The sequence below is a fragment of the Populus alba genome, chromosome 5, assembly GCF_005239225.2.
Source record: "Populus alba chromosome 5, ASM523922v2, whole genome shotgun sequence".
NCBI classification, from domain to species: Eukaryota; Viridiplantae; Streptophyta; class Magnoliopsida; order Malpighiales; family Salicaceae; genus Populus; species Populus alba.
Genome location: NC_133288.1, coordinates 4,145,513 through 4,167,642, shown reverse-complemented (window position 1 = coordinate 4,167,642; position 22,130 = coordinate 4,145,513). Strand labels below are relative to the sequence as shown.

At 35.5% G+C, this 22,130-nt stretch overlaps 2 protein-coding genes across 2 annotated transcripts; both read right to left on the bottom strand.

Annotated features, from left to right (window-relative positions):
- Positions 1 to 8,363: 8,363 nt before the first annotated feature.
- Positions 8,364 to 15,554, bottom strand: LOC118048658 (putative disease resistance protein At4g19050). The gene is made up of 6 exons (XM_035058426.2): positions 13,877 to 15,554; positions 13,136 to 13,642; positions 11,734 to 12,459; positions 10,136 to 11,008; positions 9,202 to 9,967; positions 8,364 to 8,501 (listed from the first exon to the last, which is right to left on the bottom strand). Exons 1-5 carry the CDS (start codon positions 15,473 to 15,475, stop codon positions 9,278 to 9,280), a joined length of 4,395 nt encoding a protein of 1,464 aa, XP_034914317.2. The 5' UTR covers positions 15,476 to 15,554; the 3' UTR covers positions 8,364 to 8,501; positions 9,202 to 9,277.
- Positions 15,555 to 15,895: 341 nt separating this feature from the next.
- Positions 15,896 to 16,876, bottom strand: LOC140955598 (disease resistance protein SUMM2-like). Its single transcript, XM_073409255.1, has one exon. It carries the CDS (start codon positions 16,874 to 16,876, stop codon positions 15,896 to 15,898), a length of 981 nt encoding a protein of 326 aa, XP_073265356.1.
- Positions 16,877 to 22,130: the final 5,254 nt, after the last annotated feature.

Here is a 22,130-nt window from a genome sequence, read left to right as displayed (position 1 = left end):
TCTTTGTTATGAATTGTATCAACTGAGCGTATGTGTACTTTTCATTTTAGCCAATTTAGTACATTTTTTTTCACTATTTGAGTTATCATTATTAAATTTTATTATAAATTTATTTTATTAATATGAATAATTCGAACCAGTTTAAATATATTTTAATTAATTTCACGGGTTCTAAAATTAATAATTATATAAACATTCAGTAGCCCTAAAATTTATAAATTTTAAATTGATAAATTCTAAAAAACAAATATAAAATTTGAGTTCCATCTCTTAGAATTAATAAACTTTACTTTCTCGTGTGTAAATATCATCACCCGCCTGACCCCCTCTCTTCCGAGTAGATTAACATAGGACTTTTTCATGGATTCACGACTTTCAGAGACGATGAATTACATAGCATTCGCAATTTACATGAACAGCAAGTGGCTGCTTCAAGGCCAAAAACCCCAGAATCTGATCGAGGGTTTGGACGAGGAAGTGGTGACACTTGCTTTGACATTTATACAATCGTTCAACTTGACCACTGCATTCTTGACTCTATAAACCCAAATCTCAAGGTTCAATGGCTATGCGTAGCTGGATCAGCTTAAAAGACTGCATGAATACGTTGCTGAAGTTAATTACTCATCCTTTCCAGGGCATCTACTGTATGTACAAGGAGCATTTAAGAACTCCATTTAGTTTCCTTGAAAGATTAATTGTTTTTTTTTTTTTAAACTACAAATTACGTCATGGTGTTGATCTATAAGTAAACTTTGTTCTTATTATGAAATTTCTTTTTTTCACAGAGAAAAAGAGACGATCACTATAAATTAATCATTCATCTTTTGTCAGAATGTGTATGCGTGACAGAGACTTTCGAAAAGAAATACATCCAGCTTAAGTATAAATTAATAAAAAACCAAAACTTAGTCAAAGGAGTCAACCTTCATTGCTGACAGAAATTGTAGAGCAAAATATGATTTGATTATTAAAACTCGTGTTAAGGTTTACAGAGATGATCGTAACTTAATAAATTCGATAACAAGACAAAGATTAAGTGATTCAATGTATATGGTTTATGGCCAACAAAATAATTGCACAATTAATCACCATTTTGAAAGTAAATACCAACAACTTAACTGCTCAAGCAAACAAATTTCGAATCTTGCCCCAATAATCATTGGAATTGTTGGTTCTATTCTCAGCCTCATTTGTTGTCTCAAAGCTTCTGGCAAGAGCTTTCATGTGCGTTTCTAGTTCAGCTTTCCAACTCATCAGCTGTGTACGGACATCTTCTACATCTCTCTCGGATGTGAATTTTCTTCTTTTGCAATCTCATCAAGTCTCTTTTTCAATGCTTCCTTCTCTGCAGCAAGACTGCTTGCATTGTGATAAGATCTCCGTAATGGTTCTTGAGGTCAGAAATTCCTTTTTTTCTTATGTTCAATGGAACATTTCAGCGCACTTGTCCTATCAATTTGGTGCTCGTACAATGGGTGGTTGGACACTAGACTATCAAAATTGTCAATGTAAGCTTGAATGATTTCTAACTGCTGAGAATTTAGGAGATCGCTTTTCTTCAGATTCTTCATTGTAGCTAGCAACAGGAGGCCATCAGGTGATCTTGCTACTTCCGTCAGGGGTTTCATTAAGATTTTCTTTATCAAACCCATAGAGTAGACATGACTGTCGGGGCTCCCAACATCAGACTCATAAGATTCAGCATGAGTATTTGCACTTGATTCAGGCTGCGAAGAAGACACAGGACATGGCCTAACCAATTGTTCCATGGTAGCAAATAGAGACTCGATTTCTGTAATTGTTTCTGAAGTTTGTCTCGAGGAAGTGTGAGATGAGAGCTTCTGAGTGGAGGTTTCATTGCTTGAAGATGCAGAAGTTGATGCAAGAGATTGTTCTGCAGCACTGGGAGGAGATACAAGAACAACGCTTTTTTGCTGACTTGAAGAAGCAGTCATAAATTGGTCTTGCGGAGATTCCTTCTGTAGTAATTTCAGTTTTTCTTCAAGTATCATCTAAGAACAAAAGACGGTGCTTGAATGGTTTAATTTGAAATAGAGAATTACCTCATCAGTTGCTTGAGAATCATTTTGAACTTGCTGAGAGATGGGAGCTTCAATGTCAATGGGAGCTAGGGGACTCTGACCTTGTTCACGATCCTCCTGCGTTCAGGATGTGGCAAGCTTTTCAAAATCATGTCAGGAACAGTGCAACTAAAAAGAAGAGACAGCTACCTTATCATTCAAAGTTGCCTGGGAATCTTGGTATATTGAGGTCACTTGAGGGCCTGGTTTCATCAATCCATTTCTCATGGCCTGTTCTTTGATAACAAGATTAGTGCTTGTTTCGATGACAGGATGGGAAGCTTTTCCAGCATCTGTATTCTCGTTGACGTGCAAATTCTCAGAAGCTGGTCCTTCAGAGACAGCATACATTTGATTTTTATGTGCTGTAGTTGTCTCACGTGCTAAGCTTGGCTGCCTAGATGAGCTTGGCAATTTGGACTGTGCCATGCCATAACCCAGCAAATGAAATTGAGTTGGAAATGACAAGATAATACAAGAGAAATTCTGGAAATGTTTTCTTCCATTCACTAAGAGAGTTACAATATATATATACATCAAGAAGTATCAAATCCCTTAATTCTAGGAAAACATAATCATATCCTTTAATACTAGGCCTAGACAATAATTGAGAACTTTAGAGAGAATCAAGGGATATACAGCTATAACAGAAATTAAACAAAGAAAGAAGAATATAGTGACAGCTATGAAAGAAATAGAATATACTGACAGCTATAAAGGAAAGACTGACAGCTATTAAAGAGATGAAATAAAGAGAATATATTGACAATGCTAACATCCCCCCTCAAATTGATGCTGGAGGATTACTAAGCATCAATTTGCCAACCAAAAACTGATGTCGTGGTCGAGGCATGGATTTGGTGAACACGTCAGCAATCTGGAGATCAGTGGAGATATGTGGAAGAGAAATAACATGAGCATCGACGGCTTCGCGGATAGAGTGACAATCCACTTCAATATGTTTGGTGCGCTCATGGAAGACAGGATTCGTAGCAATCTGAATAGCACTCGTGTTGTCTGCATGGAGGAGAGTAGGAGTAGTCTGCGGAAATCCCATCTCGGCAAGTAGGCCACGAAGCCAAACAATCTCTGAGCAGGCAGCGGACATGGCGCGATATTCAGATTCGGTCGAGGATTTGGAGACTCGAACTTGTTTCTTACTTTTCCAAGAAATCAAGGAATCACCAAGAAACATACACCAACCGGTAACAGAGCGTCTGGTATCAGGACAACCAGCCCAATCTGCATCACTGTATGCAACAAGACTAAGAGGAGATCCAGCTGGGTAGAATAGACCACGGTTAGAAGAACCAAGTAGATATCGAATGATGCGACGGACTGCTGCTAAGTGTAGATGACGAGGAGATTGCATAAATTGACTGACTTGCTGAACAGCAAAGGAGATATCAGGTCGAGTAATAGTAAGATAATTCAAGCTGCCAACAAGTTGTCGATACAAAGATGGATTAGGAAGAAGATCCCCAACATCACTTTGAAACTTAACATTCACCTCTAAAGGAGTAGCTACAGAAGAAGAAGCTTGAAGACCGGCCAAAGCAATCAAATCATGAGTGTATTTCTGTTGGTGCACATAAATACCAGAAGAGGAAGAATGAACCTCCAAACCCAAGAAGTAAGTGAGAGAACCAAGGTCCGTCATATGAAAGGAATCCCGAAGGTGTTGCTGAAGTCTGCTAATCAATGTCGAATCAGTGCCTGTAATGACAATGTCATCGACATAAACAAGTAGAAAAACATACCCAGTAGATGTTGTGCAAAGAAATAATGAAGAATCATATTTGCTTTGCACAAAAGAGAAGCGAAGCAAGGTAGTGCGAAACTTGTCAAACCATGCCCGGGGAGCTTGTTTCAAACCATACAAGGACCGCTTCAATTTACAAACAACCGATGTAGAAGATGAAACCAAACCCGGTGGAGGTGCCATATAAATATCCTCTTTGAGATCACCATGAAGAAACGCATTTTTGACGTCCATTTGATGAAGTGGCCAACCCTGGGAAGCAGCAATGGCAATAATAGTGCGCACAGTAGTCATTTTGGCTACAGGGGCAAAAGTCTCTTCATAATCCACCCCATATTCTTGTCGATTCCCCAGAGCAACCAACCGAGCTTTATAGCGGTCTAGAGTGCCATCAGAGCGAAGTTTGATGGAATATACCCATTTACACCCAATGGGTTTAACGGATAGAGGACATGAAACAAGATCCCATGTATGATTATCCTGAAGCGCACAAAGTTCTTCCTGCATGGCGGTTTGCCAACACTCATGCTGGACAGCCTGTGAGTAACATGATGGAACAATAATATTGGATAGAGTAGCAGAGAAACCAAACCTATCAGGAGGATAAGAAACCCTCGAAGAACGACGAAGTGCAGGCTGCAGAGGGAAGGTACTGAAGCAGTCTCAGTAGCAGGATCAGATGGGTGGGTTAGTCTCCGGAAGAGCCAAAATTGGGCGCCGTCTTTCATACACAATTCCAGGTTTAAAACCGCTCAAATGACGACACATCCTCAAAATGAGGAAGAATAGGAGCATGCAATGAAGATGCAGTAGGAGTAGTAGTAGGAAAAAAAATATTGATTTTCAAAGAAGACCACATTGCGAGAGACTCGAAATTTTGCTACAACTTAGATCATTAACACACAAAAACCCTTGTGAGAAATACTATAACCTAGAAAAAGCACATTTAGCAGACTGAGCAGAAAGTTTGTGGCGTTCATTAGAAGGCAAATGAACAAAACAGACACAACCAAAAGTATGCAAATCAGAGTAGCTAGGAGCCTCATGATATAGACGATAATAAGGGGAGTCGAATTTAACACCTGGGAGGGCAAACGGTTGATTAAAATAAACAGCAGTAGACAATGTTTCAAACCCAGAATTTAGAGGGAACAGACGAGTCAGCAATAAGGTTCTAGTGACATCCAACAAATGTCGATTCTTACGCTCAGCAACCCCATTTTGTTGAGGTGTATATGGACAAGAACGATGGGAAATAATGCCCTTTTGTAGTAACAAATCATGAAAGTCACGTGACATATATTCCCCACCCGAATCAGATCTTAATACCTTAATACCAGTAGAAATTGGGTTTCAACATAGGCAAGAAATGTTCTTAAAGACGGAAAAGAACCTCAGATTGGAACGTAGGAAGTATACCCAAGTAAACCGACTATAATCATCAATAAAAGTTACAAAGTACTTGAAATGAGCATGAGAAAGTATCGGTGAAGGTCCCCAAACATCACTATGAATAATATCAAAACATTTTGTGGCACGGACGTACCATGAGAAGGAAAAGAAGAGTTTTACTCTTACCTAACTTACATGTTGAACAATCAATCAAAGCATCGAAAGAAGAAAATTTATCTTGATTTCCCAACAAACCAGAATTCAACAATCGCGATAAAAACAACAGAATTTGGATGGCCTAAACGTTTATGCCAGACTTCACTTTTATTAATAGAACATTCGAGCATGCAAAAGAAAGACAACTAGGAATGGAAAAATTCAGCGGAAATAAGCGTCCAACTTTAGGCCCCTTCGCGATTACTTTCCCCGACACCTGATCCTGCACAAGACAACCATTACGAGAAAAATGCACATCACAGTTATCATCCACCAGTTGACCAATTGAAATAAGGCTAGTAGATAGTTCTGGTGATACAAAAATATTCGTGAAGGTGGGGATCAATATCTCCAATTTTAGTGATGGGTATATGACCACCATTAGCAACCTGAATTTGTGAAGAACCATGATACTCTCGCACATTCTTAAGCATACTTGATGAGTTGGTCATATTGATTTGAAGCAGCAGAATCCGCCAAGCCAAAGTTGTGAATTGGAAGTATTACCTTGTAGCCCTAGGGCCGAGGAGGGCGTGTAATGATCATTTGCTGCACCATTTCTGGAGTAAGAGAACTGGTAGCGACTGTCACAGATGAGTTTTCAGATACCACCGCTGGAAAGGCTTGTATTTTCCGGTTTTGAGGACGAGTGGGACACTCCTTGATAATGTGCCCTTGCTGTTTGCAATAATTGCAGAACTTCTTTCTACAATTGTTAGCTATGTGGCCATATTCCTTGCAACTATAACACTGAACATTGCCCATATTCCGGCCTCTACCTCTTCCTTGGGCAGCAAAGGCAACTGCAGCTGGGTTGTCCTGCTTTAGAGTACTTTGTGTAAGGATTCGCTGTTCTTCCCGCAGTAATTCCCCAAAACAAACATCCAAGGAAGGCAAGGGAGCTCGGCTCATCAAATTTGAGCGAGTAATCTCAAATTCAGATCTCAATTTCATGAGAAATTGATCACGCTTGCTTTGCTCATGCACCTTCTGAATAACCGAGAGGGATTCTACTGGAATCTGGGCATAAATGATATCAGTATATTCTGCCCATAGATTCTGAAAACCAGAATAATACTCCTGAATAGAAAGATTGCTTTGAGAATAATTAGAGATGTCGTGTTCTAATTGAAAACGTCTAGCATTGTTATCTTGATAGTAAACCTTTTTCAGATATTCCCACATGGTTCTTGCTGTTTTGTATGGCCGCAGATTCAGAATAATGAGGGGGTCGACTGACCCTAGTATCCAGGACATTACCCGAGCGTCCTTGACCTTCCATAAAGACAGTTCTTTAGCATCAGTAGGGGCTGGATCACTCCCATCCACATGACCCCACAATTCTTTTCCTGTGACAAAGACTTGAAACTGAAATTCCCAAGCTGAATAATTCTTCCCAGTAAATCGGACACCAAACAGATCAGAATTGTTTGACATCTTTGTAGTGATACACACAAAAAAAAATCACAGAACCAAGAGAATACAGACCTCAGCTGACAACCAAGAACCAAACCAAAAGAATCAAGAAACTGAGAGTCCTCTGTATCTAGGACTGATCCAGAATAATCCAGAAACCGAAAACAGCAAGAAAGAACCTGATTTTGGGATACAAATTCAAAGGTATAGCTCTGATACCATGACAAGATAATACAAGAGAAATTCTGGAAATGTTTTCTTCCATTCACTAAGAGAGTTACAATATATATATACATCAAGAAGTATCAAATCCCTTAATTCTAGGAAAACATAATCATATCCTTTAATACTAGGCCTAGACAATAATTGAGAACTTTAGAGAGAATCAAGGGATATACAGCTATAACAGAAATTAAACAAAGAAAGAAGAATATAGTGACAGCTATGAAAGAAATAGAATATACTGACAGCTATAAAGGAAAGACTGACAGCTATTAAAGAGATGAAATAAAGAGAATATATTGACAATGCTAACAGGAAATGAGTCAACTAAGGAATTAGAGGTCACTACACACAGGATTTGAATGGATAGAGAAGCTTTTTGTTGACTCCCTATGTGAAGCTGTATCCTTACATTACTTTAGAGTCACAGTATGGTGAAAGCAGTAGAAATTTAAGAAGATTATTCGTTAGTTTTATGTTGGCAGAGTAGCTAGTTAGTTGCTCATGTTTTCTGGATCCAGGAGAAAAGGAAAACAAAATATGGACTAGGCAACTAAATTTCGCAAAAGAATTCATACCTTCTTCACGAACAAGTTATGTATAGTCAAATTAAGGTCATCCTTCCAGAATCCTGTGCTGTCACCTTCTGTTAGTTGTACTCTCTCTAGCTTTGGGGTGTTTATGAATCCCGGTGAAAACAATTCCATCTTCGGGCACTGATCTATGTATACTCTCTCCAATGAAGGAAACTTCAATGCACAGTTGTGCATGTAGAAGCTTGTGAGGCTTGGTAAGCAGTGAAATGCCAAATTTTCCAATTTATGAAAAACGATCTCATTTTCTGCTTCATTTTCGTCGTTTGCAACTACCACTTCAATCCTTTCACATTCGACTACAGTCATGCTAGTGAGTTGCACAAGATTTTTAGCTGTTGAGGAAGACATCAAACTTGCTAGCCCATTACATTTTGAGACTTCCAAAGTCATCAGGCATCGGAAAGATACCGGCATTGGAATTAAAGTTTTCAGTGTGCCACATTCAGATACTCGAAGAATTTCTAGATTTTGGAAAATTTGACATGCCTGCGAGCTTTCTTTCGACAGATGCATGAGTTCCGGCAGCTTAAACAGCTCCAATAATCTTAGCTGAGCAAAGACCTGGTTCGGCCTGCTACTCATCTCTTCAAGCCGGACTATTTCTTTGAAAGAAGCATCACACACAACAAGGCTCTCTAAAATGTTGAATCTCTGAAGGAACCAGGATGGAAAATCAACACAATCAATAGGAAAGCGGACGAGTTCAAGAACCCTTAGTCGGTAGAAGAACTCGGTCCGAAATTGGCCACGCTGTGTCACCTCCATGATAGCATTCCAATCCACTCTCAATTTCTTCAATTCTGGAAATGCAACCTGCAAACCAATCCAAGACATAAGAAAGTAGGATTTAGTGTCCCTTTAATGTATAGGATGTTATTGCATAAACTGGCAGGCTCCCACCACCAACCATTACCATCATTTAATTCAAGTGAACTTGTGTACATTGGAAAAACAAAAGACGAACATGTGTAAATTTCATATCGCAAAAACAGATGGATAATTGATTCAGCACCATGGTTAGAAGAGTGAATAATGAAACTATTCTTAGTTGGTTACTGTTCCAGGATTGTGAGGTTCTGTTACAAAGTAAAATAAATCATATCCAGGGACTTCACCTAACAGCTTAAACTATTGAGTTCATATAGTTCTTTGACATGGTATTAGAGCCTTGATGACCAAGCGGTCACGAGTTCGAATATTACCATTCCTATTTATTTGATAAAAATTAAGTACAAGGTAATGTGAGCCTGTGCAAGTTTCAAGTCCAAAGATCTTTCACTCGAGGGGTGTGTTAGAAGATAATATAAATTATATTTTGGAACTTCACCTAATAGCTTAAGCTATTGGATTGAGTTGGTTCTTTGCAGGTTCAACATCTTACATATATATCTATCCTTTGATGGTTACATCCATTATTTACATTATTCTACCATTGTTTTGCTTTCAGAATGATTTAATATTAACATCTATAACATGGGGAATTGGTGAAAGAGGCTTGAGTAGACAAACTGACCTTATAGTTGAGAAGTGCAGTGAAATTATAATTGTCTCCCTGACCTTGCCTCTGCTCATTTCCTTTATCAACTGAATTAGGCTCCGGTTCCTCTATAAGGGAGGAGATGAAGATCTTCATATTTGGACAACCATCTATGCAAATCTCTTCTAACGATGTAAGATTCAGAAACACCACTTCCTGAGTAGATATTGCTTAACTCAGGTAAAGACTCGAGAATGATCACTTTTAGTACAGGAAAGATGATTTTATCCATTGCTTCTTCTTCCCCTGCTCTCTCCTTGGTGATGATTTCTTCCATCTTGTCACAGTTTCTTATTACAATCTTCTGGAGATGCACAAGGCTCAATGCCATCGATGGTGTAAATATATTTCTCAAGCTGCTACAGTCATCAACTTCTAGAAAATTAAGGTTTCTGAATTCCAGAATTCCTTGAGGATCTGTGTTACATATATGTCTCAACCTTGATAAACCAATCAAGTTCAATTCATATAAAAGGGGTAACCAAACCCTCCCTTCCTCTGGACTAAGCCCTTTCAAATCAAATACCCCTTCTAGTAAATCACAGTTTCTCACTTGCAGTTCTTGCAAATCGTTCATAAACTGTAGCAGAGTGGAAGGTAAAGCATCGGGCAAATAACAGTATTCATCCACCGTGAGGTTTGTTAACTTTCTGAAGAAGTTGAAAGGAAGTTGGTATTGCCATCTCTCTTTCAATTGAGGAAAGTCAGATACCTTTAGCCTCTTTACACCATCAAATCCAACCTGCTCCAATCCAAATTATTGCATTAGTTAAAAAAAGAAGAAGAAGAAGCTAAATTGCTGAAGCACCTACTCATTCATAGAAGAAAAGGAAAAATGAATATTTGAATTAGTATGAAAGAGGGGCAAGAATCAAGCCATGCTCACAATACAGGCGTTATTGATACATACCATTTCTGTGTATAAGTGTTGTATGGTAATATCAAGATTACCATGCCAATGCACTGTGTTCTTAGAATACTTTTTCCAGTGTACTCCCTGCAGCTTTGGCGTGCTTAACACTCCTGGAGAGAAACTTTTCATATTAGGACATTCTTCCACAACCATTTCTTTCAATGATGGAAATCTGAAGGCATGATTTTCAAAGCAGAAGCTTGTGAGATTCTGTAAATCTAGAAGTTCCAAATATTCTAGTTTACTGAAAATGATCTCATCATCTGCTTCATCTCCTCCCTGTCTTGCCACCACTACTGTCATTTTTTTGCAATGAGCTATGGTCAACTTAACAAGTTGCACAAGACTTTTAGCCGTTGATGATGTAAACAAGTTCAATAATCCAAGGCAAGACTGTATATCCAGAGTTGTTAAATTTTGAAAACACACATAAGATGGTGCTAAACTGACCAAACTGTGACAATCCTTTACTTTGAGAGTCTTAAGATTTTGAAGAATGGGAGCTAGCAGGTGGTCTTGCTTCCATATATGTTTTATATCATGAACTGCATGTATTGTTAAATTTTTTAATCGTGCGAGTGCACGTCTCTCTTCACCACCAACTTCTCTGATCGATGGTAGCTTTTTGAATGAGCTATGCCCTTTGTACAAGAATAGCTTTTTGAAAGAACTATGTGTCACGGATAGTGTTTCAAGATTCCGTAATCTTTGCAGGAAACCAAATGAGATAGGATCTGATTTAACACCAAAATCGTGTAACTTTAGAACTTTCAATGAGGAATAGCACTCTATTGGAAGTTGGTGATGCCAAATGATTGAAGCAGTTGTATTCTTGCCACCTAATGACAATTCCTCCAGGTTGGAGATCACCTGCAACACGCTCAAAACAAAAGCAAAGTGGGAGTTGATATTCTGTCCAAATAAAAGTAATTTCACCTGCATTAATTTACACAATGGGAAAGAGGAAAAAAAGGAAAATTAAGCGCAATTTAGTATCTAATCAGCAAAAAATGCACTGAAGGGTCTGATCCCAAGAGGGACCTGATTGATTTTACCTCTTTTAAGGGTGAAAAGAACCATCTGACATGATATTAGTTATTGCATCTAAACCAAAATTTCTCTATATTTCTTGGAGAAACTTGTTGTAAGTTGACTTACTAACCAGCAACAAGGAAAAACAAATAAAGTAAAAAAAGGAAGAGAAGTTAGTGCTATGCTATATCATATTTCTGTCTAGGTTTTACTTGATTTCATTCCAAGTGCATTTGGCGCAGAGTCTAGACTGTTCCGGCGATTCATGGCCATTGGAACAGCCTTTCAATGAGAAGCAGATGTTTGATATTATGCAGCCAATAACTAGGAACATATTACTTTGCACAGTGAAAGTTTGGAAAAGAAAAGGAAAAGCTTTGTGCAGAGAAACGTTCATTTTTCATATTTTTTCTCAAATCCAGGAACTGACCCTTAAACGATCACTTCCAATGAATATGATGGTAATACAATTGAAATATGTTGAGGCATGAAAGTATCACAGGTTTTTGAATACCTCAGAGAAGAAGTGAAAGGAAAACATAAGGCATGATTTAGATTCATACCTTTTCGACGAAGAAGAGAGGCTGTTGAGCCGGGATACCAAGTTGGACTTCCCCTTGTGTTTCTTGAGATTTAAGAAATTTGGAGCCGAATAATGCTACATTGCAGCAATCAGACACCGCCAACCTTTTTAACATGGGAGATTTCCAAGTATGTTTCCCTGGATATAAGTTCCTGAATTCTGGTAATTCTTGAAGTTTCAATGAGGTTAGCAGCGGAAACACAAAACAATGGGCTGCTTCACCATGGTCCACCTTCACAATAATTTCCTCCAGTTTCCCACATTGCTCTATCTTGAGTTTTTCGAGCTGCACAAGTTCTCTAGCTATAGAGAATGGAAACAGATTCTTCAATACATTACAATCTGAAACCTTCAATGCATGTAGATTTTGGAAGCTGAGTGTTCCTTGAGGATCTTTATTCCATATATGCTTCAGTTTGCCTAGTCCAATCAAGGACAAGTCTCTTAACTGAAAGGAACCAGATGCACTAGTTTCTTCAAGGTCAAAGATCTCTTCTAACAAAGGACAATGACTGATATCCAACATCTCTACCATCCGGAATGTTTCTAGCATAATTGATGGGAAAACCCTCACTAGCCTTTTACAGCTAGAAATTGTTACTGATCGTAGTTGACAAAAGGAATCTTCTGCTGGTTGGTTGTGCCACATCTTTTCCAAGCTCTCTATGTGGGAAATTTTGATTTCAGCTAGGCTAGGGAATGCAACCTGCAAGGTCCATCTGTCTTTGTTAAGCACAATAAACATGCCTGTAATAATATATAGAACATATATGAATGATCTATATATGAAGAAGGTAAACAAGGTGAAGACGAACCAAATTCCTTATATCAGTTGATCCTATATATGAATTTGATTTAAGAAAATCAAAACTATGTATTAAATGGAAATCAAATGGATAAGTAGTCATATGGAAAAAAATTGCTGATTAAACCATAAAACTAAAAACCTTTTTTAAAGAAAATTGGGCATCAAATTAAAATGTAAAAGAACAGATAAAAAATGGTCAGTTAAAAGTATTACCCTGCAAAAAATTGTCCTTCTGATTAAAGAAGAGAAAGGCTTACACTTTACAACTTCGGGTGATCTATCAGTCCTTTTAGACTTCAAAAATTTGACATTTTAATTAACCTTTATGAAGACCGATCACAGGTAAATTAATATAACAATAACAGAAATTTTGGTTGACTTATTTTAGATTTGTAACACTAGAAATTTTTCCTTAAAATTCATAAAGCTTTATGTTCTTTCATATTCTTTTCAATAGCACTGAAGAGAGGGATTACGACCTTGATCACCTTTCAGAATCTGAAATGATTCGAGCTTTGATATATGAAGTGAAAGAAGGAAGGGGGAAAGAGAGGAGAATAGAAGAAGAGGTCACCTTTTCATCAAAGAGAGGCTGCACGGCATTGTGGTCACTCTCCCTTGAATGCAATTCTCCAGGTTCAACGTCAACTGTCATGTTCGCGCTATCGGGACAGGAGATGAATGTCTTAAATTCAGGGCAATAACAAATGTACAGTTGTTTCAACACTGCACACTTGATCAGCGAGCCAGCACAGAACCTTGTGAGTCTTGGAAGATCAGAGAGATCAACATCTTCCAGTTTATCAAAGCACATCTCGCTCATCATTTCAACTTCTTCCACTCCTTCTACAGATATTATCTCTTCCATGGACTTGCAATTACGTACAGTAAGATACTTGAGTTGCACAAGACTTTTAACCATGGAAGCAGAAAACAGATATTTCAGGCTGTGGCAATCATCCACATATAATGTCTGTAAATTTTGAACAGGAAATGTATTTTCCCGATGAAGCTGGCCATGCCATAACTTTTCAACGTTGATAGAGACCAATTCCAACTTCTTCAGTTTCGGGATAAGAATCTGCATGTAATATTTTTGTTTTATTAAGGACATTATTCTCAAAGTCTATAGGAAGAAGGTATGATGGATTGAAGTATTAAACTACAAACAATATCATTACTGAAAACTTTGAACAATTGGCAATTGTACGAGCTTTTAGTTTCTTATCCACTATTTAAACATCCAACCAATCTAAAAACCTAAATTTATAAAGAGCGTATATTATACATAGTTGAATGAAAACTATGTAGGTACCTTTTCACAGAAAAGTTGGAGAGGATTTCTCGGCTCATCCTCTGAAATTTCTTTAGATTGCAATCCCACGCTAGTTGCCACTGGATTCAGTTGTGCTTGACAGAGTCGAGATGTCTTCTCTCTGGAGCAAAAGTTTTTGAGATGCGGCAAACACCGAAGCGATAGTGAGCTCAATTGATTGAACTCCATCACATCAATTTCTGTACAAGAGTCTTCAAATTCATCACCTTCCTCAGCAACAATCTCTTCCATGGTTAGGCAAAATGAAATATTGATGGTTTGGAGTTGCGAAAGTCCTTGTGCAATGGAGAATGGGAAGAGATGCTTCAATTTAACACAGTTCCCCACTTCTATGATTGCTAGTTTCCTGAAAGACCCTGCTGTGAGAATGCCATGGCAAAGTTTCTCCAAGGATACCAAATTGTAGAGAAACAAAGACTCCAACACAGGGAAGACATGAGAAGGAACCTCGCTGCTAGTGTTAATAATATATTGAATATCAGTACTATTGTGGAGATGGAGGTGCCGCAGTTGTAGAAATCCTTCCGTGTCTAGTTCAGAGACCACATTATTAACACCCTTTAGTTCAAGTAAATACAAATCTTGAGTTATCTTCAACAACATTAGAACACCATGCTCCAAATGACTGGCGCTTGTGTTGAGCCTGAGCTTCAATGTTCTCAAGCTTTGATAAACACCATCCCAATCCCAGACATCTCCAATAAATATTCTGAATCTTTCTAATCTTTTAGAGAGCATGCCTTTTGACATAACATGAGAATCTAGAACATGTATGTCCACATTTGTCAAGTGAGGCAAATGATCCAACTCAACAAGACTGGCATTGTCCTCCCCTTCCGTAGCCCAATGATGGAAGCTGTTTCCCATACACAATTCTTCTAGCATGGACAAGTTTGAGAAGATATTTGGTGGAATTACGTCAAGTTCAAAACAATCACTCAAATCCAACATTCTCAGCTTAGTCAACTGCCCTATTTGTCTGGGCAAATGCTTAATATTAGATTTGGCAAAGCTGAGAATTTCCAATTTCTTCAGCTCCCCAATGTCAGCTATCTCTCCCAATGAAGATTGATGAACACACAAAGTTCGAAGGTTTTTTAGGAAATGAAGAGATGAAGGCAAAGACACAAAAGACACGTTAGTCAACACTAAGACTTTCAGTTTGTGCATTCCTCTACATATGTTGCTACTTATTTCTAGAGAAGGATCCTCACTCCTTACATGTAACAATTTAAGTTGTGGGTACTCCATCTCTCTAAGAAGCTCGATATTAGAACTTAACCAAATTTCTTTATACTTCTTTAACCTAATCTTAGCAGACCATTTTGGTTCAACCTCATCACCCCCAACAAATACGTGGCAGTCTCTAAAAGCAATTGATATAGCAACATCACGCACAGCATCATGCATAGAAAATTGCCAATCGCTATGATTTTCTAGCAACAATCCAGAGGCCTTGAGTTTATGAACCAACGAATGCACTCTGTCTTGTGCTTCTTCAACTGTAACAAAGCCAGAAAACAAGCCCAAACCCATACCATATTTCAACAAGTCGCGAGTGGATGCATTATAACCCATTCGACTACAAAGAAGAAAAGTTGATTTCAACTCCTTACTTTCAAGATGATTATAACTTAGTTCTATAGCCGCATAAACATCTTCCTGCACTCCTGCGAAGTTTCTTGGAGATGGTCTCTTTAGTTCCCTTAATGCATTCTTCCACTGGGACAAGTTCTTGTTCTTCAGAGCTCTTGCAACAGTTACAATGGCCACCGGTAAACCTGCACACTTTTTGGCCACCTCAATTGCCAAGGATTGCAAATCTGGATGTTCAACGTGATCTCCTGCAAAGTAGTAATATAGGTTACTGTTAGCTTTTCTCTGGTTCATGGAAGCAGTTGCTTATACTCACTAGAAAACAAATGATTAACATTTTAGATTTTTGTATTTGCGTGTCTACTAGGTAGTGATATATGGTATTGATAGATGAAAAAAAAATTAATCACCTGCCATCTTTTTGAACAACTCCCACGTTTCTTCTTCAGATAAAGCATTGATGGGAAAGTTCTTTTGAATATCCATTCCACAAGATAAAACATCAAATTCCCTCGATGTTACCAGCATCTTGCATCCTTCGTGTTCATCCTTGAGTGGAATCCCAACTGCTTCTAAATTAAGACTCTTCCACAAATCGTCTAGAATAATAAGAATTTTCTGCTCTTGTTTCAACCTCTGGCGCAATCGACCAGCTCTTCCACATTCACTTTCCTCATCAAATTTTAGAGAAAGCTGGTCTGCAATCTGCCCTTGAATTTTCTTGATGTCTGGGGTTTGGGTTATAGTGGCAAACACTACCTGGTTAAATAATTTCTCCTTAATGGCTTGTCTAGCAGCCTCTTTTACCAGCGTTGTCTTCCCCATACCACCCATTCCATACACCCCAACCATGTTCACATCAGCAGTTGTGAAGGCATTCATAATTTCCTTCAAAACGGGTGTTCTTGATGGCATGGCGTCAAAACTTCTGAAAGATATAGCTTCCATCCCTTTTGGAGCAGCTCGATGGGAAACTGTGCTGAAAACATCTCTTTCATCCAGGAGGCTGGCAACAAAGCGTGTTTCCGCCTTTGCTTTCTTGCTACACTGGTATCGTGCCTTGAGATCCGGACACAATCCGATGAAGCACTTCTTTCTCGCTCTATCTTCATCTTCCAAAATCTCCCTTTCCACTTTTTCGGAAGCTTCTTCCACAAGAGATAGCCACTTTATAACATCCTCAAGAATTGCTTCCCCATTGTTTCTGGCATCGTCAACTAAATGCTGCACCCTCAGCTGGGCACTTTTCAACTTCTTGACTTCCCTCTTCAGATTTTCAAAGTTGTGATTGTATTTGAAACAATAATTGATCTCACGTGCAATTGGAACAACGCTGTGCTCGGAAAAAAGGCCAATGGTGGAAATAATGTTTTCCAGAACCATTCTCTCTCCCCTTTTCCTCTAATTTTCTTCTTTTCCTTTCTCTCTTTTGGTCGTAAGTTGGTTACAAAAATAACGCAAGAAGTAGGAGATCAAAGGACGAACCTCACTGTTAAATGACAAAGGTCCAAGATGATCTGAGCATGGCAATTGCTTCCCTAATACTGCAAGTGTTGTTAACTACACAAGCATCATCAACAAGATAATTCCATCAAAAGTACCACTCATGGCAATATCAGTCAATAAAAATCAGCACTACAAGGAAACAAGACAGAAATAAAGTTGTGAGAATAAAAAACAAACGACTCGACGTGTCTAATATTGAATAGCGCGCCGGTTATCATATCTCGGTTGACCGACAGAAGATGCGAAAATCATAGTAGCTCCTACTTTTCTAGGCTTTATTCGGAAGAGTTGAGGTAAGAATTGCAAAAAGATCAATTAATTAAAAAAAAATAGAATTAAAAAAAATGATTTAGATCTGAAATTTATATAAAAAAAAAAATTGGGCAAAATCAGATGATATATTTTCCGTTGCAGTGTAGTGAAAAAAAAATTTAGAGTCCAATTACGCGGACTTGCCCTGGTAGCAGCGCTTGGCTAGGCCTTTTTTTTCCTTAATGTTTTTTTAATTAATGTTTATTTATTATTTTAAAAAATATATATTTAGATCAATATTTTTTTTTAATGGAGTCTTTTCTAAATGATAATGATTTTTTGGTTATACATTTAATTTTTGAAGAGGTTTTTTATTTATTTGTATTTTTTTTTCTTTTTATATAGATGAATTATATTTTTTAAAATAAAAAATATTTTTTTTAGATAATGTTTCTAATATGTGTAGCCTTATATATTATTTTTATTTTATTTAATCAATTTGAATGTGTTTATCTATTTTTATTATCGTTTGATTAAATAAAAAAAAATTAATAAATAAAATGCAGCAAATATGATGGGTAAATGTCCTGTTTTGCGAGATTTAATATCTTGATCTATATTTTATCTCTTAATTTTTTAAATTTTATTTTTAGATATTATGAATTATTTATTTATTTTATTTATTTATTAGCCCACATAATTCTCGGTTTTTATATTACTTATATACATAAATTTTTATTTACATTTAAATTTTTTAAACTACAAAAATACATTGAAAAAAAACTATATGTATAATTGTTTTCATAAAAATAAAAATATATACACCACGGGTTATTTAGAGCGTGTTTGGTAGTGTGGTAGCGGTTTCTTTTCAAAATAACTTTTCGTGCCGAAATGTATGTTAATGATGTTTTTCATTTTTTAAAAATTATTTTTGACATCAGCACATCAAAATGATCCAAAATGTACAAACCGCACTCAATTTTAACAAAAAAAAAAACTTTCAAATTTTTGGGAACAAAGGTTGAACCGCGTTCCCAAACACTGCCTTAAGAAAATTCAATAATGGGTGTTTTTACTGTGTACTGAAAATAAACAGTGACAAAATCCATTACGCAAACAGCACAACTTTGATCAAGATACACTTAAACGTTGTCCTTTTTTTTGTTTTTAATGTTTGCATTGCCCATAAAAATAGTCTCTCTCTCTTCTTTTTAGAAATAATTGACAGGTCCACTTGATTTGAAAATAAAAAAAGTATAAATTATATTTTTTTTAATAAAAATTTTAAAATGGAATTTTTAATATAATTTATGAAAAATATATTTATATATTTGTCGCACCCGACATCACGGCGACCAATTAAAAAATTATCACTCGATTATAGAAAAAAGAACATAATTTTGGAATCTTGTTCTTTTTAGGGAAAAGATCTTGTTTAAGGAGTCGCCATCTAGTATTATGGTCACTAAGAAACCCTAACTAGTCAACATAGATTCTATGGTTCGGGACTGGTTACGTAAAAGAAAAAGATATTATCACCCTTAAACGTCCTGTCTAAGGCAGGCTGCATTGCTAGTTTCGTCTTAAATTGCTAAATGTTTATTAGTTTACGCTATGATAATTTGCTTATAATATTCCTGACTCTGGTGCCAGTAAATATTCAATTACGGATACTTCCAACTCTTGCGTTGGTAAATATCACGTAGCTATAAAATAAATTAGATCAATATTTTTTATTCCCGACTCTAGCGCCAGTGAATAAATCAAATAAAAAATAAATTTATTTTTTACAAAATGCACTTTTTTTTTTCTAGCTAAATAAAATAAAATACAACAAATAAAAATAATATAAATTTAAACCGGTATTTTTATTCATGACTCTGGCGTTAGTGGATAAACCAATAAATTTATATATTTTTTTATTCGTGCATAAACATTTTTATTTTTATTTTTTATTACCTTTTTATTTTTCTGTTTTTTTTTAGATGGAAGTAAAAAAAAAAAACATTGCATGACATATTTGCATTTAACAGTAATAGTCCACAGATTGAGCACATCTATAAAAAATACAAACACAAAGAAAAAAAATAAAACAAAGTGCGAGGGGCTCACAAAATAAATCAACGAAAGCACCAAATATTTTTGGAATTTTCTGCTATCGAAAAATGTATGCAATAGTAACCAATTAATTATTTTAGCAAGGAAGGAAGGAAACTTACCTAGGTGTGCGGCTGCTGGAGGCGAAGTCAAGTGAGACTGGGCTAAGAAAAAAGGTTAAAGGGGGGGCTAGTATAGGGTTCGCCGCCCCTTTCTTTTTTTAATGTTTCTCTCTTTAGGGTTTCTGGTAATGACTTTCCTCTAGGGTCTCTTTTTTTTTAGGGTTTTTCCTATCCTTCCCATCTTTTTTTTCTTTTTTTTGCATAGACTAGGATCAGTATTTATAGTGCAAGAGCCCCATCACTTATAAGAAGTAAAATGTCAATCAAACTCATTCTCTTTTTTGAAGTTCGAATTAGAATCGAATTCGAAAGCAGACAACTATCATTATCTTGAAGGTAAGGATTATCTTAAAGGTAACGATAGAATGACAAAAGCACATTATAGTCCTTAATTTTCACGCAAGTTGATAAATCACACTTTTCATCGAAAATAAGTATCTGATCTTTTAATTTTACATTTTAAACCCTGTAAAAATTAAATTAAAAGCCATGAGCCAAAATTGGGTTACAAAATATTTATTAACTAAAAACTTTCAACCCTATAATTGAATACAACATAAACTACATAAAAAACATACATATAATTAACTAAAAAATATCTTTAAAATACTATTATAGAATTAATAAATTAATTTTTCACCTAAAAACCATCCTTCAAGTTAGTTTAAAAATAAAGAATCAAATGGAAAACAAAGTCTCTCTCAACCTCTATCCACTTTTTCCAACAATATAATAAATAAAGACTTTTCAATGAATATTTTTTTTTATCAAGAAAAATACTTTAATATCAATTTTTTAACATGATCTTGCCAACAAATATTCCTCTCACTCCTCCGGTTATATTTTTGATGATTCTCTTCCTTTTCTTTTGAATTTAGAGATTGATAGGTGAATAAAATAAAATTTGAATTAAAATATATAATTTCAAATCAAATGAATCAAAAAAAGATATTTGACAAAATTCAAAGTAAAAAAAAAAAAAAAAGACATGTTTTTTAACACTAAAAATGATAAGAAGCAGAAAATACTCAACAAAGATAATTTTGGTTTGTATTAATTAAAAAAATAAAAATTAAAAGATCCAATTGACAAAAATGAAAATATGCGTTGTCAAATTGGTTCCTTTATTTTTAGTTTTTTTTTTCTTTTATTTAATACAACCAAATTTATTTTTGTAAAACTTAACAATCAACTAAATATTATAATTTTTTTTTTATATATTGAGAATATGGCAAACTAGTCAAAACAAATTCTTTAGGCACAAATTCTGTAGGGAAGTTTTTTTTAATTATAGTTTTAGACATGGTTTACCGTTGATTGCATTTTTTCCTAGACTGTAAAAAATTGAGAGTCTTAATTGTAGGGGTCATTTGATCTATTTTAGAAATTCAATTTGTTATTAAAAGATTGTTAGCGGATATATTAATATTTTTTTAAAAATTTTTGGACAATAAAATAATGAGTTTCCCTCCAAAGTCAACAAAATCTATAATTATTGACCAAGGGTTATTTGATATATTTTTAAACAATAAAAATACTTATTTATCTTTAAGGTAAAAAAAAAAAAAAAATTAAGTTGTTAACCAAAGACTTTTTTGTTTTTTTTATTAGAATATGGTTTAAAATATTTTTTTAGCCTTAGAAAAGATAAAAAAAAAATAAAAAAATACAAGGCATGTGTCTATGGGCATCTATGTCCTTCACACTAGTTTTTTTTTTTTTTTTAATTCCCAGTTTTCATGGTGGTGTTATTGTATTTAAAAGCTGAAAAAAATATTTTTTTATTCAAAAACATTGTTGGCGTGCTACACACCAGCAAATGGATGGCACGTGAGATGCCATTCGATGGCCAAACATGACCTTTCATCATATCCTTGAAAGCGTTAATATGTCCTCTTCCTATTAATGTGGCGTGTGGCGGCGGATGATGGATGATTTGTCGCCAGATCTCATTTTATTTATTTTTCTTCCTTCTTTTCTCTATTTTCTAGAGAAAGTATATGTATGTCCTTTTTTCTTTGGATTTTTCAATTTTAGTCCTTATGTTTTTTTATTGCATATTTTCGTCATTAACCCTTCTATAATTTTTTTTTTATGTTTTCAATTTAGTCCTTAAATTACAATTTGTTATTTATTATTTTTTGCAATTCGATTTTTATTGTTTTGATTTATGATTGTTTTCATTGGCTCTTTTGTTAAAGTTTTATTGCGTTTCAATTTCATATTTCAATCAAAGTTTATGTTGTTTTATTTTTTTTTTTTCTGATTTACCCCTCATTCTTTTGATTTATTTTTCCTTATGTTAAAGTATCTTTCTTTTCAATTTAACCCTCCAATTTAAATTTTTTTGATGCCCTCTAATTTATTTTTGTATTTATATTTCACATTCATTCTTTTAATTATAGTTTTTTGTGTGATTGATTTTTTTTTTTTATTTCATCCTTTAGCGTTTAATTTTTTAGGTACTGAGTTTTATGGTTTTTCCATTTGTGTTGCTTCTAATGTAATGACACAGGTAATGAGTTTCAAAAGTTGATGCAGTTCAACATTCATTTTTTCTCATTTTATTTTATAATTTTATAATTTTATATTATTTTTGTTAAAAAAGAGATTAGTTTTGTGGTTATTTTCAATTCCTTTTCTATTAGTTTATCTCG

What these genes read in the sequence shown, in the direction of transcription:
- LOC118048658 (XM_035058426.2), bottom strand. Translation starts at nt 15,475, where the DNA reads ATGGGTTATAATGCATCCACTCGCGACTTGTTGAAATATGGTATGGGT. An exon ending in CTCTCTTCTTCGTCGAAAAG is followed by an intron (nt 11,009 to 11,733) that starts GTATGAATCTAA and finishes AGCGTGTTGCAG; the next exon opens with GTGATCTCCAACCTGGAGGA. An exon ending in AACACTTATACACAGAAATG is followed by an intron (nt 9,968 to 10,135) that starts GTATGTATCAAT and finishes GGATTGGAGCAG; the next exon opens with GTTGGATTTGATGGTGTAAA.
- LOC140955598 (XM_073409255.1), bottom strand. Translation starts at nt 16,876, where the DNA reads ATGGTTCTGGAAAACATTATTTCCACCATTGGCCTTTTTTCCGAGCAC.